Source organism: Fringilla coelebs (genome assembly GCF_963513975.1).
Source record: "Fringilla coelebs genome assembly, chromosome: 1".
Taxonomy (NCBI): domain Eukaryota; kingdom Metazoa; phylum Chordata; class Aves; order Passeriformes; family Fringillidae; genus Fringilla; species Fringilla coelebs.
The window spans coordinates 124,112,894-124,136,538 of record NC_140028.1 but is presented as its reverse complement, the minus strand read 5'-3'; the positions used below and the strand labels follow the sequence as shown (position 1 = coordinate 124,136,538).

The 23,645-nt window shown below is 37.6% G+C and overlaps 1 protein-coding gene across 1 annotated transcript in view; it reads right to left on the bottom strand.

The window, feature by feature from the left end:
- Positions 1 to 2,268: 2,268 nt before the first annotated feature.
- Positions 2,269 to 23,645, bottom strand: part of CRPPA (CDP-L-ribitol pyrophosphorylase A) — a 106,597-nt gene continuing 85,220 nt past the window's right edge. Inside the window, exon 10 of the mRNA XM_084218597.1 lies at positions 2,269 to 4,712. Within this exon, the coding sequence (XP_084074723.1) occupies positions 4,608 to 4,712 (105 nt within the window). The 3' untranslated portion in view covers positions 2,269 to 4,607. The remainder of the gene's footprint in view (positions 4,713 to 23,645) is intronic.

Here is a 23,645-nt window from a genome sequence, read left to right as displayed (position 1 = left end):
GGGAAAGGATGGGGAAAGAGCACAGGAGAAGACAGAAACAGCTGAAATGAAAAGGAAATATGAAAATTGAATGACCAGTCTGAGGCACAAAAGCAAAAGGAAAGAGGCAGAGTAATAAAAGAGATGCAGAAGTAACAACAAACAACGACCCAACAGAGACAGTTACCTAAAATGGCTGCTGAAGAGAGAAATGCCTTTTTGAGCTGCCATCTGAAGTGCTACTGAACCTGGAAAGCATTCCTGCCTGCAGCCCTTAGCCCATTGTGCCATTCAGGGGGTCTCCCCTGAAGGTTTTGCCATCTGGTGGAGCTCTTGTATATTCTCTCTTGCCTCCTCTTCTCTATGCTATTTAAATTCACATCACTTTTTTCTTGCCCAAGTCTCTTGCTCTCTCATTTATCTTGGTAACTGTGTTATATAATTCGGTGTTGTGGCATTTTAACTGCATTATAATTCTAGTTTCTGAGACAGGAATAGGTGCAGGATGAAGGACAAGATCCATTTCAATCTAAATATTGAAAGTATACTTTAATTAACCTTGGAATAAATATATTAAGAAATGCCACTTTGCTCCCCAGGTTGGTGTTTGCAAGAGAAGTGACTCTATCACAAAAAGTATCTTCACAGTTAGGACTGTTTCGTCAGCACAGGTGCTGAAATTGTATTTTTTAGATCTCTAAACTAATTGAGTATTCCTGGAAGGAATAATGAAGGAAAATGAATATTTAACAAGTGCTTTACAGCCCTGTCAATCAAAATCAAACTACAGTGGGAAAAAATGCAGTGTCAGTGACTGCTTCTTTTTCCTTGGTGCTTGCCAGAAGCACAAGAAAAACTGAATTCTGGTGAACAATTGGGCTGGGAAATGGGCTGAGGGAGACAGATGTCATAAAAAATTACCAGTTTGAAGTTGAAAGTGCAGGCACTGGGGCACAAAGACTTGAACCCATTTTCACCCTGCCTTTGGTATCTCACCGTAGGCACCCAGAGCAGGGCATTAGTCATCAAACTGTGTGCCTTTACAAATTATTCAAAATCAGGTGCAAAGCTGGATTGAGTTGGGCAGGAATAACCTTGCTGCAAACTCTGGCCTACAGGAACACTGTTAACATCAGCTTATTCTTGAACTCCCAAACTTCCCTTGACAGCAATGAAGGGATTGTCTGCACATTGGTGGATGGTTGATAAGATAAACTAGAATTTTTCAGATCAAAGTTATGGATAAAGAAGAAGGAGATACAAAATAAAAACCTTTTGCAGGTCTCAAAGTGAATGTGCTCATCTTCAGAAATAAAAGCCAAACAAAAAGCAGTCAGAAGTGGCAAGTGTCTGAGGCAGGGAGAGCAGAGCAACCAAAGTATTACCCTTCTCTGGTGGAATGACCTACAGGAAGGAAGAGTTGCCGTATCTTCAGAAATTGCCAAGTAATTGGAAACTTTTTGTCTTTGGAAGCTTCTCTTTGGATGGCACATAGAACAGCACGGTGGAGATGATGAGACTTGGGTGTCACATGAAAATACAAATTTGAATACACCAAAGGCTCCATGGGATCCAAAACATTTTTGTTCGGCAGCCTACATTAATTATTAAGATGAGCTCCATCAAAGTTGACTCTATGATGCCACTTATTACAAAAGGTAACATCTCACATTCTTTCTCTTTGCTTTTTGGTATAGTTTTGGGGTGTTGGGGCTTTATGTTTATCATGCCATCTTCTATCCTTTTCATTTCTTTCTTCTTCAGAGGACCATTAAGCTTTTTTTTTTTCAAGCTACGTTGTCTGAAAAGCTAAATAAAAAAAAAGACTGAATAGAAAATCTTCTACCTAACTGATGGAAGACAAAGTAATACAGATTTCAGATTTTGCATGAAGTGGGTTAGTTGCAGTATACAAATCTAATTCACTCAACTTTGCATTTTTGAAAAGCAAAAACTTTGTATTTTTGAAAAGCATTTCTTGAGCCACATTCTGCATTCTCTTTTCTGAGGAACACTACCCAGGAATACTAATTAGAGTGCTTAAGGAGTAAGGTAAGCAAGGCTGGCAGAGTCTGAGCTTCTATTTACTTTCTGTTATCTCTGTCCAAATGTTCAAAGCAATATGGGTGGTGACTGATTCACTAGTTAAATTCAAAACAGCATGTGTGTACAAAAGGCTGCCAAGTTTCCCATGTATACTGCTATTTGTAAGAAGCTATGCACAGACAAAAAACAATCAGCCAGTTTCTTAATTTCATTTTATATCTTTATTCCCATTGTAAGTACTAACAATCACCCAAAAACCATTTAAATTTGGTTTGGATACACAATAGCATTAATCACAGTCTAGTTTCTTTTTTTTTTTTACTGCAGTTTTAGTATTTTGTGATCTGTTTTAGTAGTTCTGTTGTTGGTGTATTTGCTTCCAGCAAAATGGACTTTCCAGTGTTTGTAGATTATTTTAAAAGATTGCTAAAGATTAAAAAGCCATAATGCAATGATTAACAGTACATTAATAAAGCTTATTATCTTCCATTTAGGATTAGTACTAAGTATATTGGATGACCCAAAACTTACTTTTTCTTGTGCATTGTCTGTTCTCTTTTCAAAATAAATCCATAAACAACCATAATATATTTTTTTTTATTACAGCACTTCATTGTGGTATAATTTTTAATTGGATTGAAATCCTCTTAGGAGAATGAGGTAAGTAAAAAACCCTAAAAAATAAAAGCTCTGTTTAAGCAAATGATGTTGCACACAAACCAATGTTAATGCAGTATCAGAGTGTATAAATTAGAGTGGATAGAAAACATGAAGGGTTTTCTAGATTCACCTTCTTATTATTTGTGGAAAAACATCACAGATTGCATTTTTGTCTTCAAGCAAACAAGAATAACAAAATACAGTCAAAGAGACATCTTTCATCACGTCTTTTAAAAGCCTGTGGGACAAATTCCTTCATCAAATTTATTAATGTAAAAGCACATTCAGAAAACTTATTTGTGAGAGCTGTCCTGTTAAATTATGAATACCAGTAATAAATTCTTTATTTCTTCATTTATTTGCGTGCTCTGCATATGAACAGACATGAATATATGTATGAATAAAATATGCCTATTGTATAGCCATACACAGAGCTAATATGAATGCTTATGTTGTACAATGTCAGAAAAGGACAAATTATTAATCAAAGCAGAGAGAAGAAAGAAGCAAAGAAGAAAGCAAAGATGATGCACAAGAACTTTGTTAGTTATCTTGGCATGACTTGTGTGGGGAAGAAAATGTATGCCTTGGATATAGAGCCATCAGCTGACAACTCTTTATTTTATTTTGCAATGAAGTTTGGGACCAAGATCAGCTTCTAGAAGGGATTTAAACCAAAGATATAAATAGTCATGTGAAGGGAAAGGGATCAAGCAGGGAGCTTGTTATCCTAAGTTTTGTCTGAGCACCAGAAGGAGTGGAACATGGTGGAAGTAAGGGGAGGGATGTTCCCCTTACTTAGGGGAAACTTGCTGAACTGACAGTGATAGACTGAATCAGGGACTCACTGTGGTGTGGACACACTTCTGGTGTGAATACTTCTCCAAGACTTTATTCCAGCCATATAAAATATGTAAGACATTAACCTAGCCCCTTCACAAATTGCAGGAGTGATAAAATCCTGGGTCTGATGCATAGGGAAAGACACATGTTTTCAGGGACGCTGCTTGTATTGCTCTTAGTGGTTGTGATTCCTGGAGACCCTGCCCGTAATAGCCATTCACCATTTCATCTCCCTGTCCCAGTGGTCTGCACCTGACTATCAATGCAGAGTATCTTTGAGTTCATAATGCTTGCTCTCCTAGCTGCTATTTACTACATACCTCTGCTAACCAGCAAGAGATGAGAATTGTATTCTTATGCAAGAATTAACAGACTCTTCCTATTTCAGTGGAGCTACAGGAGCTCTGAATGATGGCACATGGGCACTGGAAGAAGTGCAGCACCACGGAGGCTACAGCCAGAGCACACTGCATCTGGAAAACTGGGGCTTAGCACCTCCTTGTACCCAAGTGTATCTTTTCTTTGATTTGAGGTGTTACCTTCATTCCACAGAGAACAGGTACCTGACCTTTCCAATACTTCCTGCAATATGCATTTCTCTTTATGGCAGGAAAGCTACACTCTGTAAGGAACTCTACATTCACTAATAGGTATTACAGCAGCAATTTTAAAGTAATTTCACATAAAGTTGATGAGCTGTGCTTTAGGATTAATTTATCTGAAATAAAACTTAATTCATGCAGTCCTAGAGTACAACACACACATAAGGTCAAAGACAATTCTGCATGAATGCTTTGGTGTCCTCTGTGCACCTTTAAAATTATCAGTACCTTGAAAAACGTTTCAGTATCATTCCTCACAGTATATACCCAGTGTATCTCAGAATGATTTGTATTTCCTTTTACACTTTATACATAATATTAGACTTGCATTTTAAATATCAAAAATATGCTATTAAATGTTCTTAATAATAAATGGCATAAATCCAGAGTTTTCAACAAAGAATAAAATGACTTAAGACCTTTGGTGAACAGATGATGAAAACTAACATTCCCAAAAGCTACACATGATTTATGGTCTTATGCTACCAACAGCTGGCCAATAAGCTCTGGGTTTCTGTCCTTTATCAATGCCATGATAAGAGCAGCAGCAGAATTTACTGTCTCCTGAAGCAGCAAAGGGTCCTGGAACAAAAAGAAAAGGAAAAATGAGGGAGTAGGGAAAACAATATGTCTGCAAAAGTGGAAAAAGTAAATATTTAAAATAAATTTTTAATTATGCTAAATTACCATACGATTGCTGAAGAAACAAAGCTCTTCATTAGAAGAAGAACTTCTAAAACTTTTATTTTAAGGAAGTGCAATTTCATGGTAACCATTTTCTCCAATCTCTTTGACACAAAACTGCTAGAATTACATCTACTCAGAGACCACCAAAAAGCTTGATTCTGTCACTGGCTTCCTAACTGAATTTTAAAATCTAAAAGGCAGTAAAAATTTTGGGGCTGAAAACATGGAACAAAATACAGGATTTAATCGACTGGCATAATTAAAGACCTGCAACTTTAAGCACTTACTGAGTCCCAACTACTTGAATTCACAAAGGTATTTAAGCACTGGGATTTCAATGATTTAGGCTGATTTTTGTATCAAATAACTTCCAAAAGTAGTCTGGTTTTGATAGGCAAGTATAGAAACCAACACAGGAAACAGCAATAAAATAAGACATTGATTCTATTTTGCAAATTGAGCCCTCCAGCTCATATTTGAAAAATTCTTTTGTCTAATTACAAAGTTTTCTTAATTGTATGGACTACAAAAGGTTGGCCTCCTGCTACCAGTAAGATTTCCATTTGTACACTGGGAAAATAGCAATAGGTGTATTCAGGCATGGAGACATCCCTGGAGTGAGAAATAGGAGATAACAATTTCTGTGAAGCAACAGAGAAAAGGAATGGTCTACAAAACTCCAGGGTAGGGGGAATCTACAAAGAGAAATCAAGAGCTGTTCTCCATAGCCATGATGGATAGAATGGATTAATAGGTTTTATCCATCCATTTATTCCATTTATTCCATTTATTCCATTTATTCCATTTATTCCATGGTGGAAGCAATAGGTCAGGACTAGTATACAATGGAAGAGATTGAGACATCAAGGAGACTCATCATGAGGGTCCTATAACATAAGACTCACATCCATGTAAAACGTGATACAATGTGATAGAGCTTCTGCCTGGGGTAGGAGGATGGAGCAGTTTGATTCCACATCTTTTCACTTCTTTTTCTAAGATGCTGCACGAAGGAAGAATTTGTAGAGAACACTTAAGAAATTTGGACTAATGGACAAAGAAACCGTTTCCACAACTTACACAAAAACACAATATCAAAACTTGCTCTTTAATAAATAAGGCAACTGCTGATGGGACCTGCCTATTCAGCTAGCACAGAAGGAAACTGAAGACTAGGAAATTGCAGTTGAAGAAGGAAAAACTGAATGGGAAAAGGTGTCCCTGGAACATTCTCAGTCTGGAAAGAGGTCCAGAGGAGAGCCACAAAAAATGATGAGAGGGCTGGAGCACCTCTCCTATGAAGAAGGGCTAAAAGGGTTGGGGTTGTTCTGCTTGGAGAAGGGAAGGCCCTGGGATGACCTTATTGCAGCCTTTCAGCACCTAAAGAGGGCCTACAAGAAAGATGGGGTGAGACCTTTTAGCAGAGTCTGTAGTGACAGGACAAGGGGCATGGTTTAAACTAAAATAGAGTCAACTCAGACTAGATATAGAGAAGAAAGTTTTTATGATGGGCGAGTAAAACAATGGAACAGTTTTCTTAGGGAGGTGGTGGATGCCCCATCCCTCAAGGCATTCAAGGTCAGGTTGGTCAGGGCTCTGAGCCACCTGATCTAGTTGAATATGTCCCTGCTTACTGCAGGGGGGTTTGAATAGGCAACTAACCTTTCAAGGACCCTTCCAAACCAAACTATTCTATGATTCTACGATAATGCTCTTATTAACTTTTTTACTTATGTAAATGAAATTAAACATGCCAGAGAGGTAACTGGAGCGAATTAGAAATAGCTGGATTATAACTTTTTTTTTATCATTGCTGAAAAAAATATTGTTGTATTTGCCTAGAATTTTGTCCTAAATATCAAATAAGTAAATTACAACTTGTAACCTCGCAAAAGATTACATTCCTCACAAATTCATGTAATATATTCCTATGCAGTAAAAGTATTTATTAGAGTTCTAAAAAACTGTGGTAGAATTAAAACGTTCATGTGCCTTGCTTGAGTGACGCCTTTTCAGTTAAACAAGGAGAGCAGAAGTTACTGAGGTCCTGCTCCTTCAGAACCTTTTGTGATGGACCAAGGGTGCAAAGGCAAACTCGGAATTCACTGCTCTGGTTCAGCAGGGCGCTCACTCCCTCATTTCCCATGGGTATAAAGCGCTGGGCAAAGCCCAAGGAGAGCGGAAGGCACGCGCACACCCACTCAGGCGGCAAACGCTGCAGCTGCTTTCAAAATCGAGCAACGCAGCCCTTGCTATTCAGCAATGCCAAATCTCTGTGTGCCCTTCATCACTTTTTGTTCAGTTTATCTCAAGAAGCACTTCACAGTTACAGACACTGTCTTCCAAATGGGCTTCCAGCCATATCTGAAGTTGGCTGGAGGTGTATAGTATTTTTTTTTTTCCATTTCACAAAAAGAAATAAAATACACCTGGCCCAAAATGCTCTTAATGTTTCTCCCAATAAATCTTTCCACATCCTCTGTTGGTTACTGGATTCAGTACACATTCCTTTGCAGTAATAAATTATTCACGTTTCTGAACATAAAAGGAAGCAAGAGAAAGAAATTTAACTTTCACAGGAGAGATTGAAAGTGACACTATAAGATTCCTTTAGACTGAAAAAAGCCTTTTCTAAAGCTAAATCTAAGGCTTTAGAGCTAATTTCCATGTTCTGAAGGAAAGACATCCAAAGAATTATGAGTAATATTTGTAAGGCAGGCAATATGTACAGAAACCTGCATGCAGAAGTGGTCTAAAAGCCACTGAAACTGACTGCTGAATTGAAATTGGTTCAAAACCAGAAATATAGTAAGTAAGCAGCACAAATTAGAACTGCAAGCTTTACAGTTACTTTACTTCTAATAATCCAATCATTAATACCATCATTGTAACTCTTCAGGAAACCTACTGGCCCCTGTGTAGGATTGGTCACTCTAAGTCTGTTTTTTGGAAATAACCAGAAGTAGTTTTCTTTAAGGGAATAAATATCATCTCATTTAGGATAACAAATGTAATAGAAAAGATATTATTCTAAATACAGCTCCAATTCATGGTTTAACTACCTCATGAAGTACATACTGAGGATTTCAATAAGGCAATCCTCTGAAGTATTTATCATAGTGGTTATTAATTTTAGATCTGTGCTAATGGTCCTTCCCAGTAACGTTATCCCATTCTGATCTCAGGGTCACCCATACACTGAAGCATGTCCAGCACCTGGGCCCAGGACCCAGCCTCTGAGCGCAGGAGAAATCAGTGCTACAGAAATCAAGTGTGTGCTGACTTTAACTTGCTTTACTCTCACAGCCAGAGTCTCACTGGAAGCAGGTAGTAAATAACACAATGAAGCGGACTCCTCCAGGATTTTCAATTTGTCTATCCTGTATCTTTCTGAGAATCAAGACTCACTCTTATGATAAGAATCATTTTCATAGTATCTGATGGTCACTGCCTGGGCATAACTTAAAACTTTTGTTGATCATTTCTAGTCATTATCACAACCAGCTACCCCCAACCAAAAAAAAAAAAAAGTCCAGAAAACAACTTTTTAGCAAAAATTTTAGCTACTGAAAGGTAACACATTGTTCAATGACTGATGTAACAGCTAAACTATATTTAAGGTATTCTTTCTCATTTCAAAATCCTGCTAGGACTTTATTTTATTTTAGGCCATCACTCCGCCTGTAAGCAGTTATTTTCAACATAATTTGAACATCAGAAGCTGTTCTAAAGAAAATTAAAAAGAAATAAAATGACAGGACTCAACAACAACCCAGGAAAGGAAAAAATCCTGTGGGTCTTTATTAATTTAAAGTTAAACAAACAAGTGAACACTTCAAGTCCCCTGACTATACCCTTAAAACACTCACGGTTTTGACACTGCAATGTTATTTCTGGCAAAAATGCTGATTACAGCTGATGGTGCCTACAGGGGAGCTTCAATAAGGATGCCAGGACAAACTTAATCTACCACACCTAACTCCATTGCACATACAGGCCTCCAAACTTCTTTTATATTCAATGGCATAGCACTAAATCTTTCAAAAATCTCCTTATTAGTTGCAGGAAGTCAAATAATCAAGCAGAACCACGTCTTCACATGTTTAATTGCCTGACGTGTTTGCCTATATTGTAACCAGGATAAAAGCCAGGATGTCAGAGCAGGAGGATCAATACAAATCCTCCTCTCCTGCAGCCCCAAGAGCTCTCGCCCGTTCCTGCCCACCCACTGCTCAGCACTGCGAGTCCCAGGCACAGAACGCCCTTCAGCACGCCAGGCAGCGAGTGCACGGCCCTGCACACACTGCACTGAGCAAACAGGAATGTTCTTCCCCTCAGTAAAGAAATCCTTAAAAAAGCCTGTGACCTTTGAAGACTTGGAGGCAGTAATGACTTTAATGGATTAATAACTGAAGTTCCACATGATCAACTGGTGTGCCATGAACTCCCCTTAAACCATTGTGATATTCACTGTCTATTCATTTCATCCAGTTGATTCAAATGATTCTCCTGTAAAAAGAAAAACCACCTCCCCAAACATTTCTTGGCCATTAATAAATAGAAATTTTTATTGTTTTAACAGATTATTAACTACATTTATAAACTAAAACCAAAACTTTTACCACTTTATATTTATGTACATTGGAAAAGAAAGTATTCAGAAACACTGCCAATGTTATAAACCATAAATCCACATAACAGCACTTTGATTCCAAAATAAAATATCTACTTTGTCTGTTATTAAATAGTAAAAATATGCCAATGTAACCATATTGTGTGATGGCTGTAACTCATACTCAGAATTTATTTGATGTAGAGTTTCTAACTGTAGGGGTTCTCTGGTCTACAGATTAAGACTGGGAATGGCTACAGGGACAGCGTTAAAGTTGTGTTTGGAATATGTAACCTGATATTTTACAAATGTGCATTTATTTAAGAAACTGTGAGGATATCTGAATACTTACTGACATTTCCCTTACAATTCATTTCCTTGCTTCACTCTGTTTAGGATTTACTTTTTTTCCCCAACTGCAACTTCACATATAGGTGTTGCAGTGTGTTGCAATCTCCCATTTCAGACTCCCAGTCTTTTCCCAGGTATAGCTTTCCTGTTCCCCTCCCCCTTTCTCTTCCTAAGTGATGTCTATCAAACTTAACAGTCTAGTAAGAGCGTCGTGTGATTGGCTGAAGTTCAAAGATGCCCCTCAGCCCTGGGGTCATTGGCCTGTCCAAGTGTCATTGTCCCCTGAGACTCGCCCTTTCCCACCTGGTTGGTAGCTCACCTATCTTCTCCCCTCCCCCTCTTCTTGAGCTTAAAAGGACCTGGGCACCATGCGGTCGGGATTCTACTGTAGCTGTTACCATATTCAGACATCTATGATCCTGGAATAAAGCTCTGGATTAAACCCTGCGGTAGAATCCACTCCTTTCGTTCTTCACCTAGCTTAAGGACTATCACCGAGGTAAACCTGAGTTTCTACCAGCCTGGACTTCTCAGTGTCTAGCTGCAACTCCTAGCTAGCCAGAGGGATCTCTGTGGCGGAAAACCACAGCAGCTGCCTTTGGCCGAGCAGCGAGGGCCGGACAAGCCCAGACACGTGCTATCCGGTAATATTGGAATAATATTCCAATATATAGGCATTTCAATTTACATATGGACTAGTTCAGTTTAAGAATAGTTTGAAAAACACACCTACCCCTTTCAGCTCAAAAAAGAAAGCCTCTGCAGGTATCACCTCTGTCTTGTACTGCTGAAAGAATAAAACTGCTGAGTCCCATTATTTGCACTCTGTCTTTCTCTAATATTATTTGACATTCCATTAAATAAAAGTTTTTAAAATTAATAAAATTGTATATTCCTGATTATATGGCTGAAAGAAAGCCTGAAAATAGGATTTTGCCTAAACTTAGGCAATATCAGTATGAACACGGTTATGTTTGTACCAGGAACAAAAAGAGGGCTGGAGCATGTGCTGGCATGCAGGCATGCTCCTGCCCTTGCTGTTCCATTGTAAGCCTGCTCCCTGGCACAGTTTTAGCTCCTGACAGCTAACATGTTTCCAGACAATGGCTGGGCACGGTTCAGGGGACAGCACAGGCCAAGGAATGCTCCCAAGGGACAGGCTGAATGAGGCCACCCTCTTTTGGGAAGCGAGAATGTAGCCATATGGAGATGAGACATGCTGTGCCTTTTAGCCCTAGGACAAGAGAACCATCCCTGGCCTGTTTTACTTACCAGTATGGATACAGCCTACATACCACTGGGAAGTGACACTTGAGCCTTTCTGTCCCTACAGATGCATCAAGAATACACAGAGCCACGATCAAATAGTACCCCCCAGACCGAGGCACAAATTCCATGTTGCTACCACATAAGCATGGTCATTAAAAAAACAAAAACTGACTACTCTGTAGACACCTTTCCCACTAAAACAGAGAAGGAGAGAGGGATGAACCACAATACAAGACAGTAACTGTGCTGTACTGCACATTCTTGCCACCTTAGGGAAAAAGGCTGGAGCCGACTGAAGGAACTCGTGCCCCCTGCTCCTTTTCACAGTGCGGATATGGGTGCACACCAGGAGACACGGGCAGAAGAGAAAGTGCTGAAACAGTCTCTGTTCTGGGAAGCATCTTGCAAAGGACTATGATGGCTGTACAAGAGGAGCTACTGCTAATTTAAAACTCCACAGAATGCTGCAATTTATATAAAACTATACCAGATCCCTCCAAAACTTGTCTGACATCACATACTCAGTGTTTTATTTGCCTTAAGAGAAACTGAGCTGAGAATCTAGCCTCCAAAACCTCAACACTTGAAATTTTCTTCTTCAATTAATACTTTCAATTGAAACAGCTGTTCTGAAGAGGGACTGAGGTTCTTCCACTACCAGAAATCAATGATCTAACATGGTTTGTTGTTTAATCACACCATGAGGAATTCATCCGTAGATTCACAAAGAAGCATTTTTTCCCCCTCAAGATATGTACTGGCATGCATCTACACATTAAAGCAACCTCCATTTCTGTAATAGTACAAATTAATCTGAGGTCTCCTTTCTTCTTAAAATGCTTCCACATCACATTTTTAATCCATGTGCCAAAGGATCTATTGATAAGTGTCATCTCATACATGATATCAATGCAACAATTTATCTCAATAAGAAGATAGCTATGCAGATTGTTCTGAAAGATAAGGAAGGTATTTCTCTGAATATTTTTAGGTTTTCTTTCAAGTAATACGTAAGTAATTAAGGTAGCACTTGAGTTCAGCTAGGTAGCTGGGTTCAAAATTACTAGAGCAGGTTCATAATGGAACCTCTGTACACACAGCCTTCCTTTCTGAACTAAAAAAATGAAATCAGTTTTTCATTAGTAGATACTCCTCAAAATAGAAATAATTTTGAAATCTAGATACTGAGGATGCAATGAGGATTGAAAAACGGTGAGTGGCACTGGAAGAACCAAGCTGTCATTGTGCTTATGCAGTTTAGCGGACAACTTAATTAGTGAACTCCCAACAGATCTGAGTTAATTCCCTGCAGTTATATGGGCATACATTTATGATAATCAAGCCAAATCTGGATAAATTGTGCATAAATACATGAAACTGTACAGTAACTCTCTCTCATACTTTTGATCAGCCATGCTTCTTATAGTTTATACAAAGAAAATGGAGAGCCATCAAAATTTAAAATGACTGTGTTAATCTACTGAGAACAAACAAATATTTTAAATCTTCTGGAGTCTGTAAGGATCAAGTCTCTAGTGCTTTTGCTTATATCTTTTCATGTAAGATTCACAGATTTAAACCTGAATGCAAACATTACTCTTTTGTTTAAAAAAGTCCAACAAAACAGCACAAACAAATAAACAAACAAACAAAAACTCAAATAGGATTCCTTTCTCTAGTATGATGAGAATAGACAGATTCACCCTAGATCAGCAGGTTTAGAACAGCTCTATTATGTACATGTTCTACAGCATGTAGGTGACCAGGGTTCAGTCCCCTCCTTCAATTCTCCAAATCTTTTTCTCCCCCCATAAAGAACTTTGTTTGCGAGATCATGCCAAATGATCAATAAAAGTTCCTGGACCAAAAAAATTCTGTGAAGAGCTTGTTATGAAAAACACTTTCAGTACATTCAATCATTGCAGCTTAGGCAAGAGTTTTCATTCAGCACTTAGCCACTATCTGATTGAAGCTCTTTACAAGAGTGAGTGTGCCAGCGGTGACAGCACAATGCCTGTGAATCATCTTGCCCTCTGAGTTGCTCCAAAAGCTACCTAATGCTTGAGCTAGCAGCAGGTCTGCCACCTGAATGGGACTGGTACAGAAGTACTGGCAGAAATAGGCCATTAAACAGATGTGGTTGTCTGCAAAACTATATCATGCATTTCAGGTTTCTAAAAGGTGGTCTCTTAATTCAATATGTTACCAAATATGAAATATTAATATTAGCATGAAATGTATTCATGCTAATATATGTTACTGTGCTACCTACAGGGTCTATGAGGTGTCTCTCTGGTAACCTTGCAAAAAAATATCATCAGGGTTTTTAAGGGGAAGGAAAAAATTATTTATCAGTACAGGAAAGCTGAAATGCTCCAGAGGCACAAGAACTTTGCTTTCTGCTCTGACAAACCTGCACTCTGCAACCTGCTGAAAACTTAAGACTTGTCTGAAGTCGGCTGAAGCTGTTGCAAGTCATTCCTCTGTTTTCAGAAGGCTGTGGATCAATTTGATAGCACTAACAAATTCAAGTGGAAGTGGGATTTAAGCCTTCCATACAACAGCAGCATATAGAATCACAGAACCACAGAATATCCTCAGCTGAAAGGGACCCAAAAGGATCATTGAAGTCCCAACTCCTGGCCCTGCACAGGACAGTCCCAAAAATCACTCCATGGGCCTGAGAACATTTTCCAAACACTTCTTGAACTCTGCCAGGCTTATTGCTGTGACCACTTCCCTGAGGAGCCTGTTCCAAGTTCCCAACCACCCTCTGGGTGAAGAACCTTTTCCTGATATCCAACCTAAACGTCCCCAGACACAGCTTCATGACATTTCCTTGGGTCCTGTCGCTGGTCACCAGAGAGGAGAGATCAGTGCCTGCTCCTGCACTTCCCCTTCTGAAGAAGTTATAACAGCATTCCCCTCAGAGTCTTTGTGGTGGGTTCTCTGCTGTCTCATCCACTGTGAGAGTCCATCAATACTTTGATGGGCTGCAGCATTAAGTTTTTCAGCTAGCCAGGAATACAGAGCAGACCCACCACATAAAAAATGAGTTAACAGGTGCTGGCCTCCTGCAAAACATAACACCCTGATCACACAAGTCATTTACAGACCACTGCACTTCTCCAGGCACCAAGCAAAGATGGAGCAGCTACGGATCCGTATTATTGCGTTTCGCATGTAGGGCTAGTAGCAGAGCAAAAGCAGTTCAGCACAGTTTAGCTGGTTTTCTCCTAGTACAAAAAGAGAAATGCAGCTCTTTCAAGCTCTGTTTCACTTGATGACTGATGTTTTAGCCCTAGCAGCCAATGAGAAGGAAGGCAAAAATGAGATTGTAGAGAAGACAGACAGAAGTGGTAGGGGAGCAAGTCAGGAGCGGGGGAAAAGGAAAAATCACAGAGTTTGAAGTTTTAATAGACAACTATCTCAACCCTGAAAATATTAAAAAAACCCCACTGCTAAAGATCAGGTGAGATTATATCAATGTCAGAGGCTCTGTCTAACAGGTAACTGTGTCATATGCTGCAGGTAAAATCAATAATTTTAAAAAAATCTTCAAAGAAGCACAGAGGACATTTCTACCCAATGAGATGTGGGGTCATCAGTGTAACTGTATTATAAATGAAAAAAATAAATTACAAAAAAATTCCAAAACCTACCTAATGGGAACAGAGGAACCAATGCAGCATTTCTTCAATAAACTTACAGCACAAATAAAAAGTACATATTTAGGGTATATTCAACACAGTATATTTCACTATTAGAGGTTTTTTTCTTTCTATACCATATTGCATTGACAACAGAGATTGGTTTTATCCCTTTTCAAGAAAAAATGAACACAGTAGTTCCCAAACATCTAAGTTGATAACATTGTACAAGACATGAAATGCTTTTGCTATCACAGATTACAGAACTTGGCATACAAACGTACTGCAACAGTTTCATATACTTTGTGACATACAATTTGTGATTTATAAGCAGTGTTATATAAAAAGACTGGAAAACTTTTAATTAGTAACTAACAAAATTCTAAGGTTTTTGGAAAGAATGAGTGATGCATTTCAATCTCCTGGGGGGCTGCTAAAAATCAGTGCAGAGGAAATGTGAGCATTTTTTTTTTCTTTCTTCCAGTCTAAAGCACATTTTTCTTCCCTTCTATAAGTGCTAACTTTATATGTAATATTAGCATAATAGACATCCAGATCTCCAAAATAAGAAGAGGCATGTGTCCACTCAGTCTTTAAAATCTTCATTATACAACTCCTAGAGACTGTGAATAATCTGAAATACAAGCACACGGCTGCAGTAACTAATTGATTGGAAACATTCCTTTTCATTACAGATATTTTATTTGAGATGGCTCAGAGGAAAAACCATATGGCCTTCTAAAAAAAACAACAGCAACAAAAAAATTCTTCTTTGGGGAAAGAAGTAAACAAAACCCAAGAAATACTGAGGGACAAAGTATGCATAGACATGTGCTGGGCTATTGTTCACATCCAGCCCTGTAGCTTCCAAACTTTTAGGACGATAAAATCAGTTCAGTGGGGGAAGGGCCACATTCCAATCTTTGTTACAGAAATACAAACCAAAAGTAATGACAGTATTACAAGCCTGGTTACTTTGCAGTTGCAGAGACTGAATTTCAACTTTAAACTTTGTATTTTGCTACAGGAGATCTAATGTGCAATTGGTTTTAAACTGTTCTCTCAACATTTCAAAAGCAGCTTTAAAGTGACTCAGATGTCAGTGTTTTGGGCAGCAAGACACAGTGAGAGGGAGTGACTGCTCAGAAGCTCATTGTTAATCGTTTGATATCACAGATTTCCTTAATTTGAATCTCTTAATTGAATCTAGCTAGTTGCAAACAAAGTGGCTCTCAAGTTGCATCATCTCATCATTCTGTGAGGAGGGATTGCTTGCAGAATAAATCATAAAAACTTTGTGTATAAGTTACACACTGAAATATAAAAACATCTTTGAATCACACCTGAATGTCCATCCTACAGTTTATATGTTATCACTCAGAGTCTACTTCTCTGACCGAATGTCTGTGTTGTTAAGGCACAGTTTACGTCCATCTCTGTCTTTTCCTCTCTGTAACTGAGGCTCTACACCCTGCTGGAATGCAAAAATATAAATTCCTTGCAATTCAAGATTTTCATGAAAGGCCAAACTAGTTTACGTTTAACAGAAGAACACAAACTAAATGAAAAAAAAATCTAACAAAAAAACCCCCAACAACAATGAAAAAAAACAACGCAGACTGATGAAGAAGCATCCAGAAATGAGACAAAACGTTACAAGGACATGAGGTGACATCTCTCCTTGGAGAGTAAAAGGAGAGGAGTCAGCAGGGGTAAAACAAGTTACAACAGAATTTAGTAATAAGATTTATTCCCTTTGTCTCTCACACCAATATTAGGTTTTAACACATCAATTTTGCAGTAATTCTGATTGTTCTCAACATTCTTTTGCACAAAACACAAACTTGTTCCAGCTCCAAAGCAGTCTTAACACAGTGAATGCAATAAGCAGAGAAAGAACTTAAATTTCTTGCAAGCATGAATAATTCCATGAGTAAAGTACCTCTAGAGCACAGGTATGCTCAAACACCCTCAAAACTGCTGTGAATGGAGAAAGTGCATTTGCACTCTATTGTTTTCCTTAAGGTATTTTACCTACACAATGTTTACCTACTCACTTAAGACAGGATGGTTTATCTGACCAGCACTCTAGGTCATGAACTGAATCCCTACTCAGAAGGCACAAGGAAATAATAATAATAATAACAACTTCTGAAAATGTTGATCCAAACTCTCAGTTTCTCTGTTCTTTATTTCTTTGTCATCTTTAGTCCATAGCTCAAAGTCAGTGCAAATACAGCATCTGTCCTTTACTTAAAGTTTTCAGCTAAGCAACAGTGGGAGCATATGAATTTTGAATGATTAATCCTAGAGGAAGGATGGGTCTTAAAATCTGGTGTGAGCAGAGGTTCAGAAAGCAGCAGTGAACAGTCTGCACCTAACCAAACAGACGAGGCAGGAAAGTATAAAAACACACTAGGAAACCACAGTGGTGGAGTGCTCTGTTTTCACCGGGCAGCCAAGAGGAATGGCAAACACCCGACACTGTCTCTTCCCACGGAAGTGTGCAGGGAAGTAAAGCCATTTGCTCTCTACAACTCCCTGAGAGGAGGATGTAGCCAAGTTGGGTCAGAATCTTTTCCCAGGCAGCCTGTAATAGGACAAAGAGGAAACGGTCTCAAGTTGCATCAGGGGAAATTCAGGTTGGAAATTAGGGAAAGAATTTTAACAATAGTTGAGCATTGGAACAGGCTACCCAGGGAAGTAGCAGAGTCACCATCCTTGAAAGTATTCAAAAAATTAGTAGACATGGCACTTCACAATATGAGTTAGTGGGCACTATATTATTCTATCAAAGATGGAACTTAATGATCTTGGAAGTCTTCTCCAACCTTAATGCTCCTGCTGTGATGGCTACTCTGAGTCTCACCCCCACCTGATCATCCCTCCACTGTTAAATCAAACGGAGGACTCCTCTCCTGCCACTAGCTACTGATTAAACCATGGCATAGCTGGAGGGTAAATAGCCAGTTTCCATAAAAATCCCTTGAGTGAAGCCCAGTGATAGGAAGGCAGAAAAGAACACATAATTTGCCTTTGCAGCAAAACCATGGTAAACAGATAAAGCAGCTAGTAGCATTCCTCAGGGTTCACCAGTAAATCCTTATCCTTCAACTCACAGTGTATAATCCTTATAGCTGTAAGGGGACAGATGTGCTTGCTTTTAGACTCTAGTTTTCTCTTAGGCTATGAGGGTCCAGCTACACCACAAAGATAGAGCTCACAGATGTTCTTTTACATAAAAATCAGTCTGCCAAGACAGGCATCTCTCTCTTTCTGCCAACAAGTATCAGCCCAAATCACGTAACACAATAGCCTGTCTATATCCAAACAAAAGCACTCAAAATGAAAATATATCCAAGTGATAAAACTTGTAAAATAACAAAAAAAAAAAAAAAAGTGCTTTTAGAAGAAAGGCTACTTTAAAGTTTTTAAAAAAAAAGAAATATAATAAAAAAGGAATAATAAATGAATGAGTCCTGTTTTAGCAGATGGATTAATTTTACCCTATACTTAAGATATTTTATTAAGAATAAGGCATATTAAATATTATATTAGCTATGAACACATCTGTTTTTATGAGATTAGAATTCAGTGTTAATCCTGTTCTTCAGGTATGTTGTATCTTGAGTTGCATAACAGAAGAGACTAAGAGACCTTTAACACTTTCAATTAAACTTTTACCAATGTTTCCTTTCAAAAATTCTAAAATCATCTTGTGCCTACTTGCAACTTAAAATATGTCTGTGACTGGCTGCACAGGCAAGTTTGGTTCTCCCTAGTACCTTCTGTACTAGGCATTTAAGAAACTATCTACAGAAGTTTCCAAGGGCATGACTAAACATGATATGTAAGAGTTTAACACATCACTCAGTCTTCACTTTAAAATGTGGGTCATCCAAAGCTAATTGAAATCCATGGGCTGAACAAGTGACCAATGTTATTTTCACAGTGATGGATGGCATAAGTATTTTTCATAAGAAAATGGACTGCCATTTTTCCAAAATAGTAAAGTAGAAGAGGTGATATTGTAGACTCTCTTGTAGACTGCCTGCATGTGAAATGGTTTTGATTTTTACCTTTTCTCTATAAAAATTGAACATTCTGAATATTAAATTACTGTTGCCAGTATTTAAAAGTGATGCAAGAATCATGATAATTATGAGACTTCTATAATTAACTTGTAAAATGTCTAAAGTATTTTAAAATATGCTAATTTTGAACAATATTTAAAACAAACTGCAGAATAATTTAGAGAGTTTAACAAAATTGTTGGATTATTCTCTGAATATAACAGTCAAAAATGAAGGCAAACAGAACACTAAGTAGCCTCCACTCTCATAGCAAAAATCTTGATAGTATCTAACCATTACAGATCCTGGATGTAATACTGCTGAGGAATTTTAAACTGATTTCAAAAAGTCAATACTTTTTTTTTTTAACAGAAACTGTATAACAATAACAACATTTATGTTTAAGGGAAATGTAGTGGCTTAATTTTGTGGAGTTCTGGCCCTGGTATCCACAGTTACCAAGGAAATAATACTCATGAAAAGGTCAGTTAGTCAAGTGGGAACACTGGATGGCACAGATATGAATCCCAGCACTCACCATGTGAGCTCAGCTATGAGAGCCTGCAGAGTTATTATGTCATAGATTTGTTTGGTAAAAAAGGAAAGGAATGTAGCTCTGTTTAAGCCTTATCCAGAATTAAAAAACAGTTCTGCTGTTCAAATAATTTAGGTGTTAGTTCCAACTAGAAAGCACAACTTTTACTTTTTCTCTTACTTTGACTCACTTTTATTTTTTTTCCTTTCAGCTTCAGTATTTGCTTCCAAATTCATAGCTGCATTTAGAAGTGCATGTATCCTTTTACATGGGCACTGATTTCACATTGTTCATCTCCTCAGCCTGTATTGATTAGATAAATGTGTGGTTTGGCTTTTCATGGACATGCTTTAAAAGTTTCCTCCGGACAAAAGAAGTAATCTCTGACTCCATTTCCACTAAATCCTCTCTTGATTCAATATCTCTTTTGTCTTCAACAAACTGTATTCCCTTGTGCCTGCTCTTGGCCTCAGCTTTTACCCTGAGTGTTCTGCTTCCATAAATCTGCTGCCTATTCAGTCAGCAGAATTATGTCTGCAGCAGTACAGAAGTGCCACAGTCTCTTCTCTTGACACTCCAACTTGTCCTTATCACAATGTCCCCTTCACAATAACTGCTGAGATTATCTTTCTATTACTTACTTTATGTTTACCTGGTAAGAACTTTAACTTTTGCTGCTTAACACCTTTTATTTGCTCAAAATGAGATTCCATTCTCCTGGTCAAACAAATCTAACAGCAACACGTTCCCTTCAAGGTCCATTAGGAAAACACAGACTGTCTTTTGCTTGAGGTTGTTTGTAGACTTGTTCCAGTCCAAAGATGAGACTTAAAAATCCTTTCTAAGTTACTGCATTTTGATTATTTCCCACTGGTTTCTCTAAACTCTTTCCTGTAATGAGATCAGACACTAGCAGAAAGGATTTCCTGAACTGTTTAGGCTAATCTTCACCTAAAAAATATTCTTGTGTCCATGCCTCAGTGATTTACTCTTCTTATAACACCGATGGTGCAGCACACATTTTTACAGTATATAAGCTAGACAATATTATAGAAACATGTAGTAGAAAAAACTTCCTGTCTTCTACTTCCCTGAAATTTTTGATTTTTTTTTTTCAAATATTTTCTCCTTTACCAAAAACCTGGACAATATAAGCAATGAGTTCCATTATCTACACTTTCAAGACATAGGTCTTGCTTTTATAGAGGGACTCATTAAGTCCAAACACACTACTGAAATATTTTAAAGTTGCAATTCATAAATATGCCAAGAGTATTATTCTTATTGAAAGTAAAGTATCTGACATTTTCTTCCTTTTAATATTTTCAGTATACTTTTATAGGATTCTAATACTTGGATGGAAATTTGAACTGTCAATTTTAATTTTTGTGCATTTCTTCATGATCAATCTCAAAGCTTTATGAATATACATTAGAATTAATTTGTTCCAACAAACTTAAAAATAAAAAATGGTGTGGTACAAAATGACAATAAATAGCATTAAAATTTTGCAATTACATTTAAAATTTTTAATCAGGAAATCTCTAAACATCAACCTAAATATTAGAAAAAACATATTTTAAAATTCAGGGCTATTTATAAATTTTAAATATGCAAAAATTCATCTGTCCCAAAGCATTTCTAGATTTATTCTGCCTCATTAGAATACATTTAGGGAAGTAATAAATTTTAAAAGCATTGTATATGAATTCTTGTTTCTGCAACTACCATCATATTAAGTAAATAAATCAGAGAATCATCAAGGTTGGAAAAGACCTTGAAGACCAGTAGTCCAACCATCAGCCCAGCACCAGCAGAATCATCCCTAAGCCATATCCTCAAGTGCCACATCCAGACAACTCTGGAACACTTCCAGAGAGTGTGACTCCACCATCTCCCTGGGCAATTTATTCCAATGTCTGACCACTCTTTCAGAGAAACATTTTCTTTTCTAATATTTAAATATGTGGCAATCAAATTCATATTCTGCAGTCAGTAAATATCAAGAGCTCCAAAGCCAAATCAGTAAGTAGAAGCAATCCTTTATTGTGCTTAATTGATAACGTTCTGAGAAAGCTGCCCTGGACCCCAGACAATTCTCTGTGTCCTTGTGTTGGCCACTGTGATGTTATATTCTGCTTTGACTTTGGTATGTGCTTAAAGGAACCAATACTGTATTTACACAATAGATAATACATAAACTGTAATAAGTTATGACAAGCATTGTATTTCAAGACAATTATAATTTGCCTCTAGTAGATTTATAAGGCATGGAACTAAATACCTATTGAGTTTTACCACCCAAGAAGTACTGTTTTGGACTGAAATGCCTGGATTATATTACTGATATAAAATGGAAAATAAACATCAAAATAAGGAAACAAGAAATAGACTGATTTGTGAATGATGTCATTGCACACCAGCTCCAGGATATTAATTTTATCAAGAAGACTGAAGCTATTTATAAAAGCAATTGCTATCAGTTACTTTTCAATTTCTTAAAAGTGTTAGGCAAAGAGAAATACACTTCAGATGAAAAGAACTAGAAAAGTCTGATAAGCAATATTAAAAAGCAGAAGTATTTGCATGATTGTGAGATTCTGCCTGCACGCACTGTTTACAGTTCATGCACTCATATGATCTGATTTGATAACTTAGAATCTGAAAATAATATTTTTTTAAAGTTCAGATATACAGAATAGCGCTCATTCATGACCAAACAGTCAAAATTCAAGAAGCTTAATTGCATGCATTCATTTAAAAAGACAGTCCATGAATTTAAGTCAATGTATTTAAGTCCATGTATTTAAGTCAAGTAATTCAGACTGCTGTGTCACTTGCAACTGTACTTAAGGTTTGTAACTTGTGGAATCTTCTAAAGTTTATTTTGGAATCAGTTCCTTCTCTTGAAAGAACTGCAAAACCATAAAAAGCATCACAAATCACCAGAATAGATTAGTTAGCTATTGCCCAGGTTGCCAGTCCAACCTTATGTAGAGAGACACACCCAAGATTCAACGTCAACAGATCACCAAGACTTGGTATCATTTATTCATTGGATGAAACCAAGTCCCAGCAGAGACTGTTGGCAATAACAAACTCCCTCAGCCTTAAAGTGGGTAGATATGTACTTTCTGATATCACACATAACAAACACCATGTATTTCAGGTGCAGTAACTGAGGATGGCTTCTGGCCAGTGCATTGCAAGGTTTGGATGGCATCCCAAGAACAGCATCTTTCTTGGAAAGGTGTGAAAATGTCTGATATGAATTGCTCATTTGTCACAAATATATCCACAGTATACTTAATCTGGGATTCTAAATCTTATTGGCTTTAAAACAAAGAATTATTGACAATTATCTGTAGCTCAGATACAGTTTAAATTATTCTTGATAAAACATGTAAAATGCATACCTTTGTTTCTACTATAAAAATTTCAACTACATCATCAAATGCCAGCCATCAGACATAGAAATCAGCATGAACAATGTGTTCACCCAAAGTACATTTTGTTCACCACTTCTGCTACCTGTTTATTGTTTTCTCTCTCTGGTGAATTCTGCTTTTCAGCTGTGGCTTCAGACATCACATGAAAAGTAAAGAAGGAAAACCAGAAGGTGAAGCTTATTGTGAAGCTTAAATGAGCAAACTATAGAATTCCATTACATAAATAAAAGTAAAAGCAGGAATCAGATTCCAAAGGCAATGCAAAAAAGGTGAGAAATCTGGCTTGGATATGGGTCACAGTGTTTTTAAATGTCCTTCTGTATAACATAAACAGTTCTGAATGCTTATAAGGATGAAAAAGGGATGCAGCTACAAAAGCTTTCTTTAAATTCGGACAACCAGATTGACACAATACACAAGGAAGTCAGAATGACAAAACTAGGCAATGGGAGAACAGCTTTTAACATAGCTAGTAAAATTCATTGCTACATCTGAGGAGAGAATCCAAAAATATATCAGAATTAGATGCAGATTCACAGAAAAACTTCATGATTTTCAATAAATCTTGGACAGAAAAAGGGTGTGTGAGTTCAGAAGTATAACTTTCAAAATCCAAGGATACCTGCAAGTCAAGTAGTTGGCATGTTTGACACTATGCTCCTGATGTACTCTGCTTTTGGAAGAACCAAACTGCTAAAACACGGAATCACAAAATCTAAAATCTACTAAAACTCTGTATATTAACTTGTCTGACTTACTCTACTCCAACATTACCTGCAATAAAGTCGATGGCTAAATCAGGAAGCTTCTTCCCCTCACGCCCCTTCAAAGATATAAATGAACCTCTCCTTTCCTACACAGTGATTCAGATCAGGAGCCTAACACCCAC